At 40.3% G+C, this 25,326-nt stretch overlaps 1 protein-coding gene across 2 annotated transcripts in view; it reads left to right on the top strand.

Annotated features, from left to right (window-relative positions):
• Positions 1-25,326, top strand: part of THSD7B (thrombospondin type 1 domain containing 7B) — a 1,218,744-nt gene that overhangs the window by 734,908 nt on the left and 458,510 nt on the right. For both annotated transcript variants that reach the window (XM_030883051.2, XM_060302483.1), the window contains one exon: positions 2,497-2,694. In XM_030883051.2, coding sequence (XP_030738911.2) covers positions 2,497-2,694 — 198 coding nt within the window. The remainder of the gene's footprint in view (positions 1-2,496; positions 2,695-25,326) is intronic.

The raw sequence follows: 25,326 nt of genomic DNA, 5'->3' as shown, positions 1-25,326 counted from the left end.
AAACTGCACCTGCCCCTCACTGGTGTTAAGCTCTAGGTAATAGGGCACTCAGCATCCCTCCGTAAAGACTGCTAAGTTTCTGGGCCGGTTGTCAAACATTGTAAATCATGGAGACCCATGCTGTGTCTTGCTCAAAGATATAAACTAAACAAGCACAAGCATGAGACAATAAATAAGCAGCATATTACATGTAAGAATAGAGGTCATCCAAGTTGTGTGGCAATGAGGGCTCAGGGGTCATCCATGCTGTGTGGCAATGAGGCCTCAGAGGTCATTGTAGTTTGATGGCCGTCGAGTGTGGTTTAGAGCTCTGTGTGTTTCCTGCCGCTCTTCTCAAGGCGGCCCAGGAAAGGAGCTGAATTTTCCTGCAGGTTTTATTTTGACTAATTAATGACATAAACTTGGAGGTATGAAACGCAGCAGAAGCCATCTATTGTTTTAATCGCTTCTGACCTTAATATTTTCAATGCCATGAGGATATGTTCTCTGACTGGCCAAATGATGCCTGCCCACAGGTGGTCAATCCATAACGTAAGAGTCTGTCTTTTAAAAGGAGCTCATGGGTTAACCCTGAACCAAAAAAAAAAAAAAAAAAAAAAAACGATAAAGCCCTTACAACTTTGTATTTAAAATACTTGCCCAGCCCTGCAATATTCTAAGGGAGTTCGGCTCCATCTTGTGGCCTAAAACCAAGTGTCCATTTGTTCCATCCTTCTTGGCTACTTAAGAGGAGACAGTCTTTTGCCAACTACACCTTCAGCCTTGTATTCTTTTTGTCTCACTACTATTTGTGGGGAAATAGGCATGGGCCTGGCAAACTGAGAGGGGTACATCTGGCTTTGTTACCTCTCATGCTCCCAAACTTAACTCTCTCCCCTCCTCTTGTGGGAAGAGTGGTGGGGTACCACAGGCTTCTGCTGTGAATTCAGTGTTCTCATGCTATCTTCCTAAAAGTCTCTTATTTATTTATTTATTTTTACCTGTCCCAAGGAATAAATGGTCATTTCTTAAGATGCTATTATGTAATAAGATTGGTTTCATTTAAAAAAAAGAAAAAGGAATTAAATCCGTTGACTGAATTTGGAGAATTAAAGGATGGACGGGGGCTTCCCTGGTGACACAGTGGTTGAGAATCTGCCTGCTAATGCAGGGGACACGGGTTCGGGCCCTGGTCTGGGAGGATCCCACATGCTGCGGAGCGACTAAGCCCGTGAGCCACAATTACTGAGCCTGCGCGTCTGGAGCCTGTGCTCCGCAACAAGAGAGGCCGCCATAGTGAGAGGCCCGCGCACCGCGATGAAGAGCGGCCCCCGCTTGCCACAACTAGAGAAAGCCCTCGCACAGAAACAAAGACGCAACACAGCAAAAATAAATTAATTAATTAATAAACTCCTACCCGCAACATCTTCTTTTAAAAAATAAATAAAAGGATGGACGGTAAGATATGAGATCCATGGAAGGTAGGCCTAGTTTTTAGAAGTGACCTGAGGACCAGAGGTGGAAAACTCACAAACAAAAGGGTTGCATCTCGTTCTCAGTGGCTTTTTAAAGCTTACATGGCTTTTTAAAATGTAAATTAATTCGCATCATTTAAAAATAGAGAGATGTCATATAAAAAACAAGCATAACTTGCATTTCTGGCTTCTTAGTCAAAATTGGAAGATTTGACAACATAGGGTTCACATTTCCTTGTGGTAACAGTCAATGGAAACTGAATAATAGTCAAACACTTTAAAGCAAGCACACATCTTCCGTTTTACCACAGACCCCACCACTCCCTACAGTCTTGTGGTTGACCCATATCCCATCCCTCAGTTTGTACCTGCTTGACTGCTGCTTGACATTGAGTTTGTGACTCTGTAGGCTTGTAGCATGTAAGACCCATTCACGTCCTTATTATGGTATAACTTTGGGCCTAGTCCCACAGTACATTTTTAAAAACTGAGTAATTGTCTAGGGACCCGTGTCTAGCCCAAAGATGTCCTGTCTTCACAGGGCAGGCTGACCTGGAAATCTCAGGAGAGTGATACAGGGAGATCTCAGGGCCTGAAACAGTGACCTGGGATATGTCAAAGCATAGATGTATTTCAGCTTAATACAGAGTAACAAGAATGTCAAAAACAACAACAAAAAGAAAATGGGGATTTATCTATGTTTAGGCTGTTTCCGTGAGTCTTCATTTATTTGTTCTGGTTTACTGATACCATTGGACATATGCTGTTTATTACTCCATTTGATTATGCCTGGCCACTCTAACTCCTAAGCTGTAAACTCTTAGAAGACAGATTTTCTGTTCCAGTTCTTTTCCCTTTTGTCTTTCCTTTCCTCTTCTCATCTCCCCATTTCCCATAACATAAAACACATAAAAATAATACATGCTTTAGAGTTAGCTGTAGGTACACAAATAAAAGTTCCATCAGTTTCCTAGCTGCTGCTGCTTTTCCTTTGCTGGATCAGGGTGGAATCCCATGAATCTTTTATTCTTTCTCATTTTAGGATTTAGAATGAGACAGCGCCACGTCCTCATGGAGTCCACAGGGCCTGCAGGGCACTGCCCTCACTTGGTGGAATCTGTCCCTTGTGAGGATCCGGTGTGTTATCAGTGGCTGACATCTGAAGGGATCTGTATCCCTGATCACGGCAAGTGTGGCCCCGGACATCGCATCCTGAAGGCTGTCTGCCAGAATGAGCAAGGTATGACTCAAAGAAACACGAGGATTGTGTCACCACTCTCAGGCCATCTTCCCCAGGGAGAGAAACACAGTCTTTCCTATTCTTGAATACTCACGTTTAAGTCAAGTGACCTATTGCTGCAGAGTAAGCTGCTTTGACTTAATACAGGGCCAAGTACTCCATGACAAAAGAACACTGTCTGATTATACCTAAATGTAATACAGTGAACCCAGAGCACTCTCTGGAGTTTTTAATTCATTAAGACAAACAGAATACAGAAATTGGCTGGAGAGTCTTCAACTTATAAGTACAAAACAAGTTTGATTTGCCTTTATTGATGTTGATATGTCATATGCTTTTATATATTATTAACAAATACTGGCTGGTAAAGATTCCAGGGCTGCAGCTCCCTCCGAGTTAAAAAGAAAAAAAAAAAAAAGTACTAAGCTGTATCTTTTCAATTATATAACATTAGATTAGAATCAGTTCTAGACATAATGCTTACATTTCTAAAGAACCATTTTAAAGTATAAGTTGTCAAGATTTACAAAACTATTAACAGTGGTGTCTTTCCTTCATCACCAAGCTTCTGGTGTGATGGTTGTGTGAAACGAAGGGTGATTTAGAAAATATGTAAGTCACATGGAGATGAGGAGAGTGACATTTAAATAGAGTTAAAAAAATTCGGTCTTTTGGAAGAGTATCGGGTATGTCTATTAATCAGTTCTGCCATGAGAAGTCAGAATTTATAATGCTCTTGGCGTGTGGAGTGAAATGTTTTGACTTATGGAGTAAAGAAATCTATAGAACAGAAGGAGATTTCCAAGTGGATTCAGAACGGATATTAGCATCCACACAGGGTTGACATTCAGCAACGGATTTCCTGTTCCCTTCCTTCCTCTCTCCCCTTCTCTCTCTCTCTCTCCCCACCCCGTCTCTCTCCTTCCCCACCCCCCATCACTTCCTTCTTTCTTTCCTTCTTCCCTCTTCTTTTTATCCCTCCCTCTCTCCCTCCATCCATTGTTCCTTCAGTTTTTTTAATCATTACCTTACTTAGACAAATATACATACAAATATACATTTTATGTAATTGATTACCTCATGAAGCCAGGTAGTTGTTTAATTAAGTACGGCCACACCAGATTATATTAGCTACAGTCCTTTTTGACTAAAATAGTTAACACAGTGGCTTCTAATATTACTGAATAATTTTTGAATTGCGGTGACGTGTGAAATTTATTACCAGCAGCCCATAAGATCACTTTTTGAATTCAAGAAAAGTAGTATAGATGTTTAAAACCTGGGCTCTAGTGGCAGACAGGTTGGAATTTCCAGTCTGCTACTCTTCTGCTCGATAATATCAGGAAAATTATTTAACTGTGGAGGCATCCTTTCCTTCAGCTGTAAAGCGGGGATAATAAAACCTCCCTCTCACTCTCAGCTTGTGAGAATTAAATTACTTACATAAAAGTGATTAGTGAAGTGTCTGGCACATAACCATTCAAAATAAGCTATGAGCTTTACTTAGTCGTAATGCACATTTATTACTGTTCTCTGTCCTGGGGGATTTGTGCAAAGAGCATTCTTTTAAAAAATGAAATAAATGAAAATAATAATGAGGATTAGAATAACCATACTAGTTCGTCTCCCCAACCTCCAGCTGTGGAAACATAATCATTTGTTGGGTTGAGACCCAATGACAAATGACTGTAAGGATTTGTCATCCCATAGCAGGAACTGGAGACTTTACAAGGCTGTCATACTATGGCCACAGGGCCAGGAACTTCTTTCACGATGTGTACTGTCCCTTCTACAGTACTGCAGAGTGTGAGATTCTGATTTATAGCTAGAAATATATATCTGGTCCGTGTTCTGGCACACAGCTTCTAAAACCACGGGAATTTCCTGAGGAGTAAGAACAGTGGGAGTAGGTTTTGTTATAATGTTTGGTCTCCGGCCCTCCGTTCCTGAAATGACTTCCATGAAGGTGAAATTGGTGTCTTGTTATTCACATCAAGCCCCTTTCTACCACAACTGGGTTTATATGAATGAGATGGCTTTTGGAAAGTACCTAAAGGTGGGGCTGGTTGCACAGGAACCAACTGTGAATAGAGGGTTGGAACTTGCAACTCTACCCCCTGATATGGGAGGGGGGGAGGGGGAGGGACAAGAGGCCGAATCAACCACTAATGGCTAGTGAGTTAATCAATCATGCCTACGTAATGAAGCCTCCATAAAAACCCAAAGGACGTTGTTCAGAGAGCTTCCGGGTTGGTGAATGCATGGAGATTTGGGAAGAGCAGCGCAGGGAGGCTCCTTGCCCTTTCCCATACCTTGCCCTGTGCATGTCTTCCATCGGATTGTTCCCAAGTTTTGTCCTCTTATAATAAACTGGTTATCTAGTAAGCAAAGTGGATTTCCTGAGTTCTGTGAGCCTCTCTAGCCAATTAATGAAACTCAAGAAGGGGGTCATGGGAACGTCTGATTTATAGCCAGTTGGTCAGAACTACAGGGAACAACTTGGACTTGTGACTGGCATCCTGAGTTGGAGGAGGTCATTGGAACCCCCAATTTGTAGCCAGTTGGTCAGAAGCACAGGTAGCCGGGGCTTGCGATCGGTGTCTTAAGCGGAGGGCGGCCTTATGGGACGGAGCCCTTTTCCTGTGGAATAGGATGCTACCTCCGGATAGATAGTGTCAGAATTGAGTTGAGTAGTAGGATAACCAGCTGGTATTGGAGAGTTCTCTTAGTGTAGGCTGGGGAAATAACCGCCCCCCCAACATACGTACACATTGTGACTGCACGCAGAACACTTCTTTACAGAGCTGCCAACTCTACCAGTTTACAGAAATTCTACAGTTTTATTGCTATTCATGTGAAATAACTAATTTTCAGCGTTGACCTACCCTCTCAATTTTTATGGCATAAGTAGGAATTACTACTGGTTCAGATCGGTTTCATGAAATCTTTCTGGGTTTTGTGGGATAACAGCCACAGCTGTGGTTACAAGAACATACTGGCCTCCTGATGACTGAAGCAGTCTTTTGTCCAGTGAAAAATTGAAAATATGATCTGGTTGCACTTTTTGAAGTTCAGCTTCAATGAGGTTGTGGATGATTGATGATCAAAGTTTGCCAGAGAAATGCTCCCGTTTGACCCTCTACATATCATCATAGCATTTCCTTAGTGATAGGAATTGACAGAATTGTTGACACATTTAAATGCTTGGTGAGAAAAAAAGGACTGAGATCTATTTAATGAAGCTCCTGTGATTTTTTCTTGTAACTTTTGATACTTTCCTTTTCATCACTCTGAGTTTATTAATTGTTTCATAGGCCTTTTATTTCAGAGTTTATTCATCCGTAAATGGATGAGACCAAAAGAAATAAATGTGTTTTGATTAAAAAAATCAAACAAACTCATATTAGATCTAATTGGACTTGAGGCTTGCTATAATTTCCAAGGTTACTTGCTATGTCCTTTATTTAAAGGCTTGTCCATATTGACTCACTCCAGGTATCCCTTATGCCAAAAGGAACATTCAGTATCCTTGCAAAATGTCCACAACCCATTCAGATAGCGGAGCCAAGAGATTCTCACACAGCCGTGATCAAGATTCTGTATGACTCTTAAAAAAAAAAAAAAAACTTATTTTCTTTATTTTTTTGCCTGCGTCAGGTCTTAGTTGCAGCATGCGGGATCTTTCATTGGGGTTCATGGGCTTCTCTCTAGTTGTGGCGTGCGGGTTTTCTCTCTCTAGTTGTAGCATGTGGGCTCCAAGGCGCATGGGCTCTGTAGTTGTGGCACGTGGGCTCCAGAGCATGTGGGATCTGTAGTTTGCAGCATGTGGGCTCTCTAGTTGAGGTGCGCAAGCTCGGTAGCTGTGGCATGCGGGCTTAGTTGCCCCATGGCATGTAGGATCTTGGTTCCCTGACCGGGGATCAAGCCTGCGTCCCCTGAATTGCAAGGTGGATTCTTTTACCACTGGACCACCGGGGAAGTCCCAAGATTCTGTAGGACTCTTGACAGTGTCTTGTGGAGCATAACTCCTGCCACTGGAAAGACATGTTTCTGTTCCTCAGAAGCTCCTTTATACCACTAGCTTGGGAACTTAAAAATTACACAATCTATGCCACACTGAAGCTAGTAAGTAACTGGAAATAGCAGTTTTGATATCCGTAGATCTTGTGGGTTAGTTTAAGAATGTGATCTACTTCAGACTACTTAAAATTCAAGTAGTCATCTATGAATTTCTACAGCTATCTCTGTTGATATATAGTACTTTGACCCATTCTCTATTTGATTTATTAGTGATACTCTTCAATCAGTCTCACTAAAGTTGCTATTTCTCACCCAGCCTGTGATTGTAGCAAATATTCTGTTAGTAATATTTATTTTCATTAAGAAAATTGTATTATAGATTACATGAATGAGTATTCTGGTTTGGAATCTGATTTCCAGTACTTTGATTGGTGAATTAGCTTTGATTTCTCTCCTCTGCACATCTAATCATTAGTATGGGTCAAAAGAAGTCTACTAAGTATAGAGTACATATAGGTTTTTCTTGTCTCATTGACAAGTAGGTTTTCTACATTTCAAAGGGGGCATTTGAGTTTCTATAGAAATTTTTTTTTTTTGAGGAAAAAAACTTTATTTTTTAATTTTTTTAAAACAGCTTTATTGGAGTATAATTGCTTTACAATGGTATGTTAGTTTCTGCTTTATAACAAAGTGAATCAGCTATACATATACATATATGCCCATATCGCCTCCCTCTTGCATCTCCTTCCCTCCCACCCTTTCTATCCCACCCCTCTAGGTGGTCATAAAGCACGGAGCTGATCTCCCTGTGCTATGCGGCTGCTTCCCACTAGCTATCTATTTTACATTTGGTAGTGTATATATGTCCATGCCACTCTCTCATTTTGTCCCAGCTTACCCTTCCCCCTCCTTGTGTCCTCAAGTCCATTCTGTACATCTGCATCTTTATTCCTGTCCTGCCCCTAGGTTCTTCATAATCATTTTTTTTGATTCCATATATATGTGTGAGCATACGGTATTTGTTTTTCTCTTTCTGACTTACTTCACTCTGTATGACAGACTCTAGGTCCACCCACCACACTACAAATAACTCAATTTCGTTTCTTTTTATGGCTGAGTAATATTCCATTGTATATATGTGCCACATCTTCTTTATCCATTCATCTGTTGATGGACACTTAGGTTGCTTCCATGTCCTGGCTATTGTAAATAGAGTTGCAATGAACATTGTGGTACATGACTCTTTTTGAATTATGGTTTTCTCAGGGTATATGCCCAGCAGTGGGATTGCTGGGTTGTATGGTAGTTCTATTTTTAGTTTTTTAAGGAACCTCCATACTGTTCTCCTTAGTGTCTGTATCAATTTACATTCCCACCAACAGTGCAAGAGGGTTCCCTCTTCTCCACACCCTCTCCAGCTCTACAGAAGTTTAAAAATTTTTTGTTCTAGTTCTGCAAAAACTGCCATTGGTAATTTGATAGAGATTGCATTGAATCTTTAGTGGTATGGTCATTTTAGCAGTATTGATTCTTCCAATCCTAGAGATTGTCATACTAAGTGAAGAAGTCAAACAAAGAAAGACAAATATCATATGATATAACTTATATGTGAAATCTAAAAAAAAATGATACAAAAGAACTTACTAATGAAATAGAAATAGACTCACAGACAGAGAAAACAAATTTATGGTTACTAAATGGGAAAGGGGAGAGAGGGGGGGAGGGAGGGAAGGATAAATTAGGAGTTTGGGATTAACAGATAACACTACTATATGTAAAATAGATAAACAACAAGGTCCTACTGTATAGCACATTCAGTTACATACATACACATATATGTGTAACTGAATCACTTTGCTTTACACTGGAAACTAACACAACATATTAAATCAATTATACTTCAATAAAAAGGCGGGCATTTGAAAGTAAATGGAGTGTGATCCAAACTGCATGCTGACATATTTTTCCCTTAGATTTTCAAGTTAATTCACTGTTTTCAACTTTGTTTCTCTGACATGTAACTGGTTTATTGTTGCTAGGTTTCACTGGCAATAGATTAAGGTTTAGCATCAGGTGACATCTTCCCAGAGCAGGTTGGGAAGATCCCCATAATGCCAGGGCAGTGGACAGCATTCCCAGTGGCTGGCAGGTGACCACTATTTATCACTGTTCATGTATCCAGGATGCAAAGTGGGTAGACACCGCAGAGTCATTGGATAAACACCAGACTGCCCACTGGTGTGGTCGGACCCTGAGTACTCGCCACGTATTTTGCTCCATAAGTTACCAAATAAGCTGTCTTTAAAAAGCGTCTGTATATTTCATCAAGCATCTTTATTCAGAGATAATGCAGTGTACATTCTGCACTTGTAGAAAGCTAATACCCCTGCTGGAGAAGAGTGTAATACATCAGGAAGAACAAGGTTCACACGCTGACAGGTACAAGGAGTTAAGAGTTCTCTGGTACCTCTTCACCACTCCCTTGCATGCAAGGTTTATTATTTTCACAGTTCCACTGACCTTCTCCATGCAAATATTTTCCTTAAGTGGGATATATATTTGCACAGAAAGCACGAGGAATGATTTTCCATCATTAAGGGGGACTTGGCTTTTCCTTTTAGAGGCATTTTTTTTTTTTGAGTTCTTGCCTTGTATCATTAACCTTGAACAATCCAAAAATGTGATCTTTAATCTTAGCTAAAATGACATTTGTTTGCAATCCTTAACAACCATAAATGCCTTTTCTGGGATGAATTTAATTGGTGGAAAGCATGCTAGAATAATCGTTTACCTGAGTTGGATTAAAATGTTTAAACATGTTTTTAAGTCTGTGATTGGAGTTGGAAGTTTTGTTTTGTTTATTTTTATCTTTAAATCTCAAGAAATGTTCTTGGGCTGACCTGTGAGAATAAGGTCAGACTCCATTCATATGGGAAATTGTTGAACGGAATATTTTGTGACTCACCAGAACAATAAATAGAACCCCTGTTGTGTTTTCAACTCATTATTTTTTAAACCTTTTGATCATGTTGTATCTCATGTTGGTCAATGAGTACTGCTTTACTTCTCTGTATATATTTTTCTTTTTTTAACAAGACTTTCTAACTACTGTTTCAGCACAGTATTTATTTTCTTGCATTTTAGGAAGAACAAGGGATATTCATCAGGTATTTGATGTATTTGCCATTCAAGTATATTCCTGCAATAAATCAACCTATTTAAGAGACACCACACAATGAGAGCCATGATAGAGAATACAGTGCCTCTAAATTAAATTTCAAATATGGGTCTTCTAAAAGTTTTGAACAATGGCAGCTTCGTTCAAATAAGTATACAATTTATTAAGATGTGCATTTTGGAAACGATAATAGTAATTGGGATTTTATTTTTAAAAAAGTAACTATCATTTTCTTCTTAATCTCTTAATTTTTTGTTTCTATTTTTAGTTAAAAAAACCCCACAACAAAACACTTAACCTTTGCCTAAGGTTTGGGAATCTTTGCCCTATGCTGCCAGGTGTTCAGAGGAATTCAAAAGAGAGGAGAATGAACATGGACATGCGTTTTATATTAGCAGTGTAAATTCAGAGAAATGGCTTTTTAGAGTACTCAGACTTAGCAAGTACTACTGTGTCCTGCCCAGATCCTATTGGCAATTTACCATATCTGCGCATGCCAGCCAGAAATTCAACTGACACCACCTGCATCTCTTTGCCTAAGGAATTTCTTCAGTCACTGGAGCCTTCTTTGTCCATATATGCAGTTAGAAGTGCCAGGGGGTTAACAATGCCAGGGAGCAAGCTTCAAGCAGTGATTGAGAGTTGATGTATAAATACCAACTCCCTTGCCCCTCAGATGGAATAGCCTTGAGGTATATATTCTATGCTGTGTCATAGAGCTCCCACTTACTGATGGTCTGATTTTTTAAATTATACACACTTTATCAGCCTCCTTCCCTTTCCTGTCTCACTCCCCTACTCTTGCACTGGTTCCCTGGCATTATTCCCCAATAAATACAATAAATACGTGCCGATAAATCTTTATCACAGAGTTTGGTTATGGTACATCTCAAACTAAGACAAGGATGCTTGGAAAGATACTTAGTGGATCCACTATTGTAGGAGATACAGGGTTCAATTCAGATCATACCATAGTGATGATGACATTTAAAACTCACCTTACAAGGAAGAAATGATATAGTCTCTCGTGAGATTTCATTCAATATTTTGAGAAACTCTGACTGTTTATCAATTGTTGGGTAATATCTGAAGGGCTTCAATATACTGCTTCTTTCTTCCCTTTGAAAACATAAAGAAACAAAAAACAAAACAAAACAGAAAAACACTGTTGAATCCTATTTCTTTCCCAGTTAGGCAATGCTAGTAACTTATACCATCCTCCTGAGTCTTGTTTTCCAACAGTCGAGTCATTTTATGACTCTCAGGGGAGGACTAGGTTATTCACATTTTCATTTTGTAGTGATTCGAGAGGGTATTGGAATGTTTCTGAATAACAGCGAGACAATCAGACTTTTTCGGATGTTAACAGACTTATTTGTGTTGGGGGACATGTGGCTTTATCTCCTCTCTTCTAGATCAGTGGTTCTAAAATGCTGGTGTGTGTCAGAATCACTCAGAGAGGTTATAAAAGCACAAAAGTCTGCCACCCACCCCGCACTCTAGAGTTTCTGACTCAGTACATCTGAGATGGGGCTCAAGAACTGATACTTCTAACAAGTTCCCAAGGGATGCTGACGATGCTGGTCCAGGGACCATAATTTGCGAAACACTGTTCCAGGCAGAAAGGGGCCTGTGGGCAGCCTCATCACATTACTACATAACGGAGGTAGGCTAGAACAGTGAAAGGCATATCTTACACTTCATCATAATCAGCAGTGGTATTGATTCTAATCTGTCGTTTCTTCTTTCCTGCTGGGGAAATTATTCTTGAAATCCATGACATAGATTACTGTCTTTCCAGAAGGAAGCAGTGAGTAAATATTCTTTTATTTCTTTATTGTTACCTAGATGGATTACTAGAAGATCAAATAGTGGAAAGCAATAGTGTACTCTTGCAGAAACAGAAGACAAATAATATGTGAGATGAGTTATTTAGGCTTAGAGGAGAGAATTTTCATTTTCAGCAAGCTATCTTTCTCCGACCACCAACTGATAGCAGTTTGGTGTCAGTGTCCTTACCGAAGGAAGTGTGGTGATGACAAATACGTTGTATTAAATTTTGAAATGAACCTGACATTGCAGTTGAAAGTGCCAATAAGATCAGGCTGCTAGTCACACTGCAGGAATCAGACTGTAAAGGAGAGTAAGTTTGAGAGTTCCTGTAGCCAAGTTCGTCATTCCCTTTCATTTAGATGTCTTGCAGTGAAATTAATGGTGAAACTTTAATAATGTTTGGCAATGAGGGGATCCAAAAGAGAAAAATAGACTCATTCTAATCAGACTTTTCCCATCCATGTTTGACGGGAAGGTGGGTAGTAGATGTAAGCTGGTGAATCAATTTAAATGCTAAAGAGAGAGGAGCTGCAGTGTAGTTTTAAATATGTCTACTGTATGTTGTATGTCGATAAACAGGTATTGTATTTTAAATTATATCCTCTTTCCACTCTGTTACCTACCTAGACATGGCAAGAGAGCTTTTGTCTCTTTTCTCTTTTGCTGAGATGCCTAAAGAAATGACTGTGTTCACATCACTACCCAGCAGTATTCTACAATCAGACTAAATACAGTCTGATTTCTCCAGATTTATAATACTTAGAAATAGCTTAGAGTAAATTGCTTCCTGAGTGTGCCTAAGTCTCTCATAGAAAGACTGTCTCCTTTTTCTGTCTCTTCTGAAATTCTCACTAGGCAGTCTACTTTCTGTTCCCATTCCTTGTGTCAAAAAGCAAAATAAATCTTAAATTGTACTGATACTTCAAAATGTAATTCACATGATTAAAAGGTCATTCCGACCTTTCAGTGGGAATTAATGTGAGATTGTCACCCTTCCCAGTACTTTCAACTTTCTGGACATGCTCTGAGTTTCCCTCTTCCACTGTGCATTCCACTAGTATTACTAACAGGGATTAGTTATAACATTAGTCACAGGGATATAATTTTGCTTTCTCATTCTGAAATGCATTTTAAAGTGGTATATGGATGTTTCAAATGGCCTTTGACTGGTTACTCCTGACATACCATCTCTCTACTTTCTCCTCTATGTAGACATAGGAAAAGTAAAGAACTTGGATTAAAACACACTTCTAGTATGATGGAGTAATTTCCACTGATAAGATAGCCAATATGACTCAATTAGTAAATGCAATCAGAGGATAACCTGTGCTGTCTGTACCCATTTGAGTGTTTTCAGGAAAATATAATGAAGCAAAACTTTCCTGGATAGGCTAATCCACCCCACACAAAACCAATTAGAAGAACATTTTACTTAAGAAAGTTTTGTATTTCTAAATTAAAATAATTTATACATATACTTTAACTGATTGATGATTCAAAATTAAGAATTCATAGTGTATAACCCTTTGTGCTGTGTTGTTCATTCCATACTTAGTGAGTTGTATGCACTTAGTGAGTTGTATGCTATGCCCAAAGAATGACATAATTTTCCGTGGAGAGATATGTAAGAAGTAGAAATAAAAAAATGTTTAGAGAAATCATACATTTTGTATCAAAGAAACATAAACTAAAGAAAAAATAGTTTGAAAGTTAATTTAGGAATATCTTAAGACCATGATACTTCTCTTATTCCATTGGTAGATTTCAGTCAACAACAAGCATCTAGGACATCCATAGCTCACCGTAAGTGCTGCCTCTATCTGTTACCTCCATGGTAATTTGCCTCCACAGTCATGATCTTGTTATTCCCCTGTCTGAGATGCTCATCCACTTCTTCTTCCTTTGGCTAATTCTTACTCATCCTTTAACAACTTCAACTGGTGTCTTATAGGAAACCATCTCTCCACTCCCACTCTACCTCTTTAAGCTGGTCTAGAACCTCAAGTGAACATTATAGTTACCATCTACCTCAGATTCTTGTCACAGTCAATTATGATAATTCCATTTCCTTTATAGATGATTGGTTCAGAAATGTGTCAATTTAAATCTGTTTAGACCAATCAGATGTGAGAAGAGGGACACAGCTAAGGCAAGGTATTTCATTTGCTGCCACGATCCATTGTATGGTCTGGCTTCAGGATGAAGGCACTGCTGCGTACAGTAGGGTAGAGATGTAAAGATACTCTGAGTCCTGGAAGACATTGCTGAGCTGCTGAATCAACAGTCTGAGCCCTGGCTGTAATGTTAGTCAATAGATTTCCTTTTTATAAAGCCAGTTTCTATCAGAGTTTGTATCAGCTGTTGCAGAAATCATCCTACTTGATGGGGTGACTGTCTTCTGTGTTCTCGTTAACACTTTGTTATTCAGTTATCAGTGTCTTTACTACATTATATTGAAATTATCTGGGCTTCCTTGGTGGTGCAGTGGTTAAGAATCCACCTGCCAATGCAGGGGACACGGGTTCAAGCCCTGGTCTGGGAAGATCCCACATGCCGCGGAGCAACTAAGCCCGTGCTCCACAACTACTGAGCCTGTGCTCTAGAGCCCGCGAGCCACAACTACTGAGCCCGCGAGCCACAACTACTGAAGCCCGCGTGCCTAGAGCCCATGCTCCGCAACAAGAGAATGAGAAGCCCACGCACCGCAACTAAGAGTAGCCCCCACTCGCCAAAACTAGAGAAAGCCTGCACACAGCAACAAAGACACAATGCAGCCAAAAATAAAAATTAATCAATTAATTAAAAAAAAAGAAATTATCAGCTTACTTATCTGTTTTTCCCACTTGATTCTTAACTTCTCAAGTGCAGAGACCTTGACTCGTTCCTTGTGTTACTCTTGGCATGATGCCAGAGTGTCTGGCATATTAGAATGTACTCAATAAATATTTATAGAACTTAGTTACTTCAGTTGATTTGCACAGCAGCCCAATTGGGAATTATAATTATTATTTCAATTTTATTGATGAGAATGTTTTAGCCCAGAGATGTTGATAGCCCAGTGTCACTCAACTAGTCAGTTCTAACACCAGAATTTTGAATTCCACATCTAGAACTCCTAACCAGTAGTTGTTCTACCGTATCAGTGTCAGCAAATACATATCACATGTACCAACAACACTGACGTTGCCATGTCTCAGACCCACCCAATAATTTTCATTGGTTAAGATGTTATTTTTTGTTAAGTGAGGCTTGGGCTGAAATTCATTCTCAAGGCAGCAGTAAAGGCAACCACTGCCCGCTGACAGGTGTAGGTCCACAACATGAAACCCATTTCTATATGCACACTAAGCATATTGACTCTCTCCCCTGGTGTGAGCTAACAGCAAGAGAGAGATCACTGGGTACAATGAAAATGTAAAGCCGACACACGTTTCCTGTTTTCATCTGGCACAAATTGTCTTGGAGTTTGATATATAGGACTTAGTTACCTGGTTTTCCCTGGTAACTTTAGTTCTAATCCTGATTGTATTCAGACAGCTAAGCAGAGTAGAAGTTATTCATCAGACTAGACTGAGAGTACAGAGAGAAGCAGATTCTCTGAAAAAGGAGATATGCGAAACCATAAAGGAGAAAGTAGAAGACAGCTCTTCAGGGACAACCAGCTTTTCACTGCTTCATAGAAGAGGAATTACACAGAGAGGCAGTAACAGAACCACTAATAACATGGTGTCATGAAGTTTTAGGGAGTTTGGTAAAAAGTAAACAGTTTCTACACACAAAAGTGGTTTTTCAGGTTACATCAACATTTATTAAAATATCCTTGAATCGTGATTCATTGAGAAGAGCATATAATTTCTCTATGACATATTATTCCAAAAAGAAATAGGTAGAAATGAAATTTTGGCCAAACAGCTGAATACGTGTCCCACAGGTATCTAGCAATGGTGATTAGAAAAACAAGTTCACTGTCACTGAAGACGTTTACACAGAGGCTGGAGACCTCCTCTCAGGGTTACTGTGGTGGGAATCTCCTCACTATTCTGCAAGAGAGGGTTGCTCTGTGGATTTTTCATTACGATTTTGGACAGGAGAGTTCTGCATTATTCTTAATTTTCCTGTACTTGAGGATAATTAGCATCTCCATTTCTCCCCATAAAATGCCAGTTGTGTTCTCTAGCCATTGTGCCAGCCCATATCAGGCCTCACATATTTCCAGTCACCCCCAGGAGAATTTCTCCTGATGGAAGACTACGGACAGGGAGATGCCCAGAGGCCTTCCAAAGTCACCAAGAAAAGGTTACGCTTAATTAAATAATGAATTTTAATTAATTCATCGATTTTAAATACTTAATAAAAATTAAGACAAGGAATGTTGCGGCATATTTTGAATGAATTGCAATTCAGAGCACCTGCTAAAATAAGATCATGCTGCAAGTTAAAATTTTAGATTTCAGGTAAATAGGAATTTTACTTATCTAGAAGGGCCAGTTTCCTGATATGTAAATAAGGTTCCTCCTGTTATAGGACGTTCCAGGAGGGTGGGAGAATGATGTGAGGGGAAGTGTGTCTTCCTGTTTAGAAGAATAGGAAGGCAAGTGGGAGTGAGTTTATTGAGAGGAGTAGAACCCTGAACTTTAGGAGCACAATCTCAGACTCATTTCCATCCAATACTTCTCACAAATGCAGCCGAGAGAAACAATATTAGTCCAGATATTCTGAAAACTTTCCCTGAATTAAGTCAGGGAAGAGGAGAGCTCTGTGCCTGGAGCATGTAATATTGACAACCTACAAATTGTTTTTACAGAATCGCTGACATCATTTGCCCATAGTGTGTCAGGTTATAAGATTCTTTCCCACAAAACTCACTGTCATTTCCTCAAAAGCTATGAGAGTTAGGTCCTTTAAATTATATGTATCAGCGTCCTGTATGAGGATCCCTAGAAGAAGCACTGGCTGGTCCTAGATACGACCTGATCATACGGTCGGCTTTTGTTGAATGTACTCAGAAAACTGTACCGTTGACCCAACACCCATATTGCCTCCCTCCTGATTCACTTCATGTTCTCTCTTAGTTTCTGCCTTTCTTCCCTGCCATTTGAATGTCGTCCTGTATCCTGGGTATCATCCTCATTTCCCCACTTGCTAGATATGTGACCTTGAGCAAGTTACCAGTCTCCTTGGCATCTCCATTTTCTCCTGTGCCGTAGAAATTAGAATGGGACCTACATCTTACGGTTGATGTAGGTATTGATTTGATCTATGTCAAGTTCCAAGACAGTTTCTGGCATGTGCTTACTGCTACAAAAATGTTAGCTATCTTTTTTATTACAATTATTAACTTGTATTTTGTGTAAGCAAACTGCCTTAAATACTTTATAGAATGAATTGGTAGCATAAGGTAATGGAAATGATAATTGACTTTAGGCAAATGATTACTCTCTGAGGCCTAGTATCCAGACTCTTGGGAATAGGATGCTATTTTGTGATATTTTTTATTTTATTTTTTGCCTGTTATTTTGAACCAATTTTAGACTTACAGAAAAATTGAAGAGTTGCAAAACAGTACAAAGAGTTCCCTTATATCTGTCACCCACTTCCCCCATTGTTAACATCTCACATGACCATAGTTCTATTATTAAAAAGCAATAATTAACTGGTACAATATAGCTGGTTTTGGGGACTAAATAAAATAATAAAAAGGCCTAACGGAGGATCTGGCGGCTATTTTGATTTTTCTAGAAGTGGATCTTGTCTGCAAAAGTAGGGTGTCTGGTACTCTTCAATTTAGATGTTTGAAAGCATCACTTGAAAAGGACGATCGTGGGGCTTCCCAGGTGGCGCAGTGGTTGAGAGTCCACCTGCCGATGCAGGGGACACGGGTTCGTGTCCCGGTCCGGGAAGATCCCACATGTCGCGGAGCGGCTGGGCCCGTGAGCCATGGCCGCTGAGCCTGCACGTCCAGAGCCTGTGCTCCGCAACGGGAGAGGCCACAACAGTGAGAGGTCCGCGTACCAAGAAAAAGAAAACGATCGTAAAAGATATAGAACTTTTAAACTGGAAGGTATATGCTTAGCTGAAGCTTCAGGCTTAGATCGTATTCTTGAAAAGAACTATTTTTGTTTTTCAAATTAATTAAAGAAAATGCCTCGGTAACAGCACAATTTACTATAAATCCTGTCATATTCCTGTGGTAATAGGGAGGAAACTTAGTGGCCTCAAGCTCTGATAGTAAACTGAGCCAAGTGGCGATGTGATCAGCCATAATTATATCCAGGTCAGAGGGGACCTAGGCATTGGTGGGTCTGGAACTTTACATGCAACAGGAAAGAGCATCTATGGAAAATCAATTTCTTTGTTGTTGAAAAATAACTCATTGTCATTTCTAACAGTTTACTTTGGGCTGATTTCATTTGTAGAGTTCAAATTTGTTTATGGTATGCAATAAGGATGAAAAATGCATATGTTTTCCCGCAGTTCTGATGAAAGATAATGGCCCCTTCCGTTTATAGAGTACTTTGCACTTTCCAAAACCCTTTCTTTCACTTACATTATTTCATTTCACCCTTCAGGACAGCCCTGTGTGGTAGTCAGGAACTAGTGGCTTACCCTCATTTTACAACAGCGGAGATTGAAGACAAGAGAGGTTAAGTAACTTGTCTGAGGTCACAGGCATAACGCTTGTGCTGCCTTCTTACTCCTGAACTGGTATGTTTCCAAGGTCTGGCTACTGAATCCTGGGATTCTATATAGGAAAACAGAGTTGAGACAGCTATTACTAAATAATGAAATATACATGAGACATTGACTAATATTTATATCCCTTATGTAATCTAGGGGAAATGTTTAAAAATCCACATCTCTATATCACCTATGTCTATATCTATATCTTTAACTCTATATCTATACCTAGCTACATCTAAAATCCTGATTCCCTAGACCATATTTTTGGGAAGAGGAGGAAAAAGAATTAGGGAGCCAGAGGTAAGGAAAAATAATAGTGTCCACTGTTCTAGAAATCTATTCATAAGGCATAGATGGGCCAAAGCTAATTTGAAATATGGTTGGAGGTGATGATAGGTTTTTCGGGATATGAGGCTTCATTTCACTCACCCCAAGTGAAATTATTGGGAGGAGTTCTGTACTCTGTCTTTAATCATATATACTTATTTATAGTCACAGATGACCACCTTTTAGCTTTCTGTTTTATTTCGTCATTTCCCCAGTGACTAATGTACTACAACAGATAGTGTAGAATTACATTCTGGAGAATAAAAAGGACCTGCTTGATCAAATGTTAGAATATCCCCCCAAAAGAACCCCAGGAGTGGCAAATGCCAACTCGGAAAAGAATAAACTCCCCATAATACAACCGACATATTAAAAACGAAACGAAACCAACGCTCGTTAAGGAAGAAAATCTGTGGGGACTTTCTGGCCACAGGGCTAGCCGTGAAGTTTTATCCCTGGTGCTTTATAAAAACTCTGCTCCGGAAAACCAAGTGGCTTAAGCGATAGGGAAGCCCAGCCCACACTCTCTTTATCCTATGCCGTAATCTGATTCTTTCACTAGCGGATGACATTTGAAGGCATTTTTGTGTCTGTGAAAACGTAGACCATTGCCTAATCTTTCATACTGAGTAGCTGCTGCTCTTCCGAACTGCTTTGTGAAGAGAGAGGCAGGCATCGGGGAATGGCGGGGTGTCTTCTCAAGGATTAGGATGGCCGGTGGGTGTGTGAACCAACCGGAGTGTGGATGCATGTCAGGAAGGAATGAAGTGTCTGTTGCTTAGGAGATTTGGGCACTGTACACAGTGACCCAGCAAACAGTGTGCCAGTTTTACACAAAACTCAAGAAGACCAGGACTACCTTTTTATGGCTTAGAGGGCAGGGAGTGTTTTGGAATCTAGATTCCTTGATGTTGTCGGAAGTTCTGCTCTGAAGGGGTATCGTGCAAACCGTTATATATAGGACGGATAAACAACAAGGTCTTACTGTATAGCACAGGGAACTGTATTCATTACCCTGTAATAAACCATAATGGAAAAGAATATGAAAAAGAGCATGTACATATGAATCACTTCCCTGTACAGTAAAATCAACTCTACATCAATAAAATAAATTTTTTTAAAAATGAAAGGGTGTTAATAATCTTGAATAAAGGTGACAGGCCAGTGCACAGCTTAGCAGGCACATTCCTGATCCCTCAGTTTTTGAGAGGCTAGAAGTCCAAGATTTGGAGATATGATTTGGGAGGCCTGAAATAAATGCCAAGTAACAACCAGCACTGCTGCCACCCCAGACCAAGCATGAGAATCCTGAGAGAGGGGCCTGAGCTGAGAAGTATATTAGTATTTATTTTGCGTGAAATAATATCTTGTGCTGATTAGAATAGAACGTTCAACCGGCATTTCCTTTGATGTATGTTTCTATATATGGTTCAGTGTTTTTCAATTTGGGTAATTGATTTTAACTATATTTAATTTTCTTTCAATGGTACCCTCCATCCACACCCTTTCCTAACAGTGTATTTATTTAAGATCTACTGTTTTTATGCCCAATTTTAAAAAGCAATTTGTTTGCTTCTTGTGGGGAAGCACCACGGGATAAAGATACCAGCTCCAGACACTGCAAAGTAGGTCTCATTGCTCATCCTGTAGCTTTCAAACTTAGTACAGTACCTGACACATGTTAGGCACTCAGGATTTGTTGGACGAGTTAAAGGAATGCTAGATTGGCACATAGAGATCATAAGATTTATGAACCGAAAGACTCTTAGACGTTGAATTCAATCCTGCCATTATATTGAGATCCAAAAAAGCTTGACTTTTCAAAGAGGTGGTAGAGTTGAGATTGGAATCCAGTCACCTAGCAGCCTGCCAAGTCCTCTTTCTCCCACTCCATTTATCAACAAATGGATATTCCATTTCTCAAAGCAGAGCTACTTTGATGTCCCTGATTTTATGAGTTGGGACATCGTGGGTAGATATTATATCTGGAAATCTCACTTATCCCTTTCACAGAGTATTTTCCAAATTATGTACCATGGGACATTAGTTTCAGGGTTTTTCAGTGAGCAAGCTGGAAAAATTAATTTTCTGATTAAATAAAAGTGGAAAATGCTGCACACGTTCTCTCTCTTATGGAAACTCCTAATGCACATTGCCATAGAAAGGCTTCCAAGAAGAACACCTTTGAAGAAACCTACCTAATTGTGTTTCCTTGGGAGTTTCCTAAACTTGTTGCAGCGTTGAACACTTTAGTTGTTATGTGCATACTGACACTTTGTAGAACAGTGTTCCCAGGGGTGACATTTTGGGGATTGCTGGCATCTAACTTCCAGGGCTGACCTAGTTACCCAGTGCTTTGCAGTCCTTTGGAGCAGCCTGTTTTCTGTCCTGTTTTTTTGCAGTGTGATAATCTGAAGGCAGAACTGAACTGTTTTCCCTGAAAGATACTAGTCACACCCAAGCATTTGGGAGTAGGAAGGACAGAAGAAGGGTTTTGCATAGAGTGACCGTCCACCCTGATTTGCTCAGTAAACCCAGTTTATTCCATCGTCCTTCCGTAATCACACATCTCACCCCTTTTCAGTCTCCGAAGTGTCCTGATTTGGACACATAATAATCTTCCCAAGCTCAGCCCCACCGCATTAGTCACCACTTCTCTTCAACTCATTCTCTCCTTTGTCAGCTAGTTCCCATCTCATCTTCCTCTTTGACCTTCCTCCACAACATGTTCAGTTCTCGCTGCTTCCCCTATTGCTGCTGTATTATGCAGAGTCACCTGCTAGCTTTGTGAAATCTGGGGGCCAGCTCTTTTCACCAGAAGGGAGGTTCTCAAAATTCTTGACATGGAATCTGGTTTCTCCCCACCTAAGGATTTTCATGTTTGTTGCTAAGAACCTTTAAGGGAAATAATCAGAAAAGTAAAACCAACAAGACGACTGTACATAAATGGGCCATGTAACATAGTGTCCAGCTGAGGTCCTGTGCTGTCCATACCCATCCTGGTGTCCACTATAGGCCCTGCCCTTTCTCATGACGCTTGCAAGTTCAAGTCTGCTCCATCCACAGGAGCCTCCTGATTCTTCACTTGGGTCTTCTGGTCAATCGACTCCCTTTCTCTACTGGTCATGGTACCTTTCTCTGCATTGCAGGTGGAGCCTGCTCTGACTATGTTACCTTAATTGACTACTTCCTTATTTCTTCCCCTACGTCTCCTATTTCTCTGTAGTTATTACTACACAGCTTTACACTTAATTGCTCAACTGTACATTTTAATTTGAGCTTCTTTCCTGTAATACATACTTCTCGAAAATAGAGACTGTCTTAATGATTCTAAATTGCCTGCCTTGCCTCACATATGGTAAAGCTCAAATGAATCAGGGAGTTTCAACTATAGAAGGTGTTTTAGACATCATCTCATTCAGCTCTTAAACATTTCCAGCAACTTGCATGAGGTCACCTATGTATGGAAGGTCAATCCAGGTTGCCAGGAAAATTTGTTGATTCATAAGAGGGGAGTAGCCCACAGTTAAGACTCTGAAGGTCTGGATGGTTGAAGCCTTGTTCTGGCTTTGACCGACTAGGGAATTTGCCCTTTTTTGTGTCTTCAGTATTTCCCGTCATCAATAGCATGGAGTGGTTTCATGAAATCTGAAAGCTCGAGGTGAGGGTTACGTGAGACAGTGTCCGTGTCATATATTATTCAGAATCTGGGACATATCAGGCATTTAATATATTACAGTTCATATCAATTGTTGTATTACCAGTTTCCAATTCTTCTGTGTTTAAATTGCTTAAAGAACTGGAGCAAGTTGCCTGAGTTGGGGCAGCATATGATGAGGCATCAACATGAGAACATCTGCTCCCAGCCATCTCCAAGGAGGGTGAGGAGTGTGGGGTTGCCATGGTGACAAAGATTCTGCCAGACCCTCCTGCAGCAAGGGAGCTTGCTCTTTTTCTGAACCCATTGACTTTGACGACACTTGGCAAAAGTCTCCTTGGGTGTTTGTGGCCCCGATTTGATTTTTGTACTGCGTGACTTTTCTGTTTATCCTTTCCTGGGCTTTCATGAGTCAGAGTGACAACTTCAGCACTAAATACTGGACAAGGCTCCCCAGGGCCGGTTAAAGCACATGTGCATATCTACCACTTGAATTCATAGAGGAAAAGAGTTGCCGTTCACAGTGTCAGGAAATCACATTTCTGAAAATGGTCAGCTTTTTCTCAGGGACTTTAAGAGATTGCACCTTTTCCCTCCCATGGAGAGTCAATGGGCACATGCCCCATCTGCTGTCGCTGGTCCTCTGGGAGACGGCTGCCCGCTGTTAGCTGGCAGCGACTTGCTGTATGTCTCCTGGGGGCAGACCGCTTATCGAGGGGCTAAGCCAGGGTTGAGAGCTGCTGCATTTCACAGCCACTCCGCTGCTGAGGGCATCACGCAAGCCAAGCTGCCCGCTGCAGTGTGCTGTTGACCTTACAAAAGGTCTTGGGGACCGGGAGGGGCTACTGTCTTAATCTCAGCCTGCAGAGATGCTGGTGATAACCTTGGCGGATGAAGTCAGTCTTCTCGAGAGTGGGAAGCAGGTTTAAAGGCACGTATTTTGCCGCCCTAGTGCCCTTCACTACTGGCCTGCCAAGTATTTATTCAATAAAAGACATTGTCCGTTAGCGGCAGGGTTTATGATTTCCTCCTCAACTTCATCCTCTCCACATTACTTTGTTATTACAAAATATCATTGTGGTTTTCTATAGTCCAGATATAATTAATTTTCAAATATTTACATGAATTCTCTCATTATCACTTGTTTTTTCACTGTTCCTTTGTTGCAGCCTCAAGGCTCAGCTGGGAACGAAGTCTGCGGCTTAGGTTGGAATGAGGACTTGCCTCTGCTTTCATCCAGCCTAGCACAGAAGTAGGGAACCTTGTGCTTGTCATACTTCTGCCTTTTTTTTATGAGGTGTCTGTGCATGTTTAGTAAACTACGTGGGGTTCCCCAAACTTAGGCTTCTTCTTGCCTCTGGGATTTTATTCACACCATTGCATCTTCCTGGAGTGAGTTCTATACCACTCCCCCATCACTGCCCTCCAATCTGTCATCTCAGTTTAGGTGTTGTCTCCTGTGAGATGCTGTCTCTCATCCCCCGTTTGGTTCAGGACCCCCATTTATTCCTCCCATTGCAGCGTGGGTACAGTCTTACAACCCTAGTTCTGCAGATATAGATTATAGCATATATACTGAATAATGTCCTGCCACTGTGTTAAGAGCACTTTATGTATCATTTATATGGTTTCCTACATCATTTTCATAGCTTCATTGTATATCATAGGATAAATGTACCATGGTTTATTTAAGACTCACCTATTGTTAGATATTTGGGATGTTTCCATTTTGGGGTTATCATAAACAATGCTGAGATGAATATGTGTATAGCTGAATGTTTGTGCTTTCCTTAGGATGAGTTGTTAGAGGAAGAATTACTGCTGTTACCACTTGTGTTTTGTGAGTTTTTATCTCCTGTGTTGTTATTGGGATTGGAGAGTTAACCTCAGAGTGGGAGAAAAGAAGGAGGTGGGGTCCTCCTTCTTACACAGAGTCCTGTGACTGTGTAAGTTTATTCCAGTTTGATCACAGGCGTATCACAAAGAATATGCTATTATACTGTATGTGTTTATTCAACAGGACAGGGTGAGGGCATGTATATGAGTTCTAGGATTTGGGAAGATGTGTAAAATAGTCACTAAGCATTTTATAGTAAAGGAGGTGAACAAGATGCATTCAGAAATGGTAGAAGCAGGGAAAAACTCATAAGGGAAGAGTAGTTAAAGTGCTGTTGGTATCAATCACAAATATCTTTTCTGACCACAGTGATTGGGGTTAGAGGAGCTTTCTGGATAAGGTGGCATTTGAAATGAGACTCAAAGCATTGGCGTGATATACTGGAGGAGAGAACTGGGAGATGGACAGAAAATTCTAAGTAGAAAGAATTGTGAAAGCAAAGCTTGGAAGCAGAAAATCAATTGGCATTTTTTTCCAGAATAGTGAGAGTTTCCAATTGCCATATGAGTAACAAAAATCCATGCTTATTTTCTAAACTCTTGTCAGTTGTACACCACCTTTATGCTTCTTGCTATAACTGCATGCTTTGTTCATGTCATATATATTTTGAAATTTAAAAGGCTTGTTAAGTAAATAACTGTATAAAAAAGAAAACGATTTCTCCTTAAAAGGAAACCTTAACCTTGTTCACCTTAACCTTTGGAAAACCTGGGACAAAGGAAGGGGAGCCATAGAAAATGCTTGATGAGGTTTTTATATTAAGCTAAGTTATTGGACATGTTATTTTGAAGTCTGATCTCGATGTGTTTTTCCATAACCTACAAAGGAAAGCTTGTCAGTGTGTGTGTATGTATGTGAGGGTATGTGTGTTTGTATGCGTTTGCTTGGCTGACATTCGGAGGATGTGTACTAGTTGTGGAGATATTAAAGTGGTTTAGCACCCTTGGTAAATGGCTGCTCACCCACCTGCTCCTAGGTGGATGGGGTACTGTACCCCTCCACAGCCCAGCCCTTCTCCTAAGACTTACCAGACTTCAC

The sequence above is a fragment of the Globicephala melas genome, chromosome 7 (assembly GCF_963455315.2).
Source record: "Globicephala melas chromosome 7, mGloMel1.2, whole genome shotgun sequence".
Lineage (NCBI taxonomy): Eukaryota > Metazoa > Chordata > Mammalia > Artiodactyla > Delphinidae > Globicephala > Globicephala melas.
The sequence above is the reverse complement of the archived record's forward strand: the minus strand, read 5'-3'. Positions and strand labels throughout refer to the sequence as shown.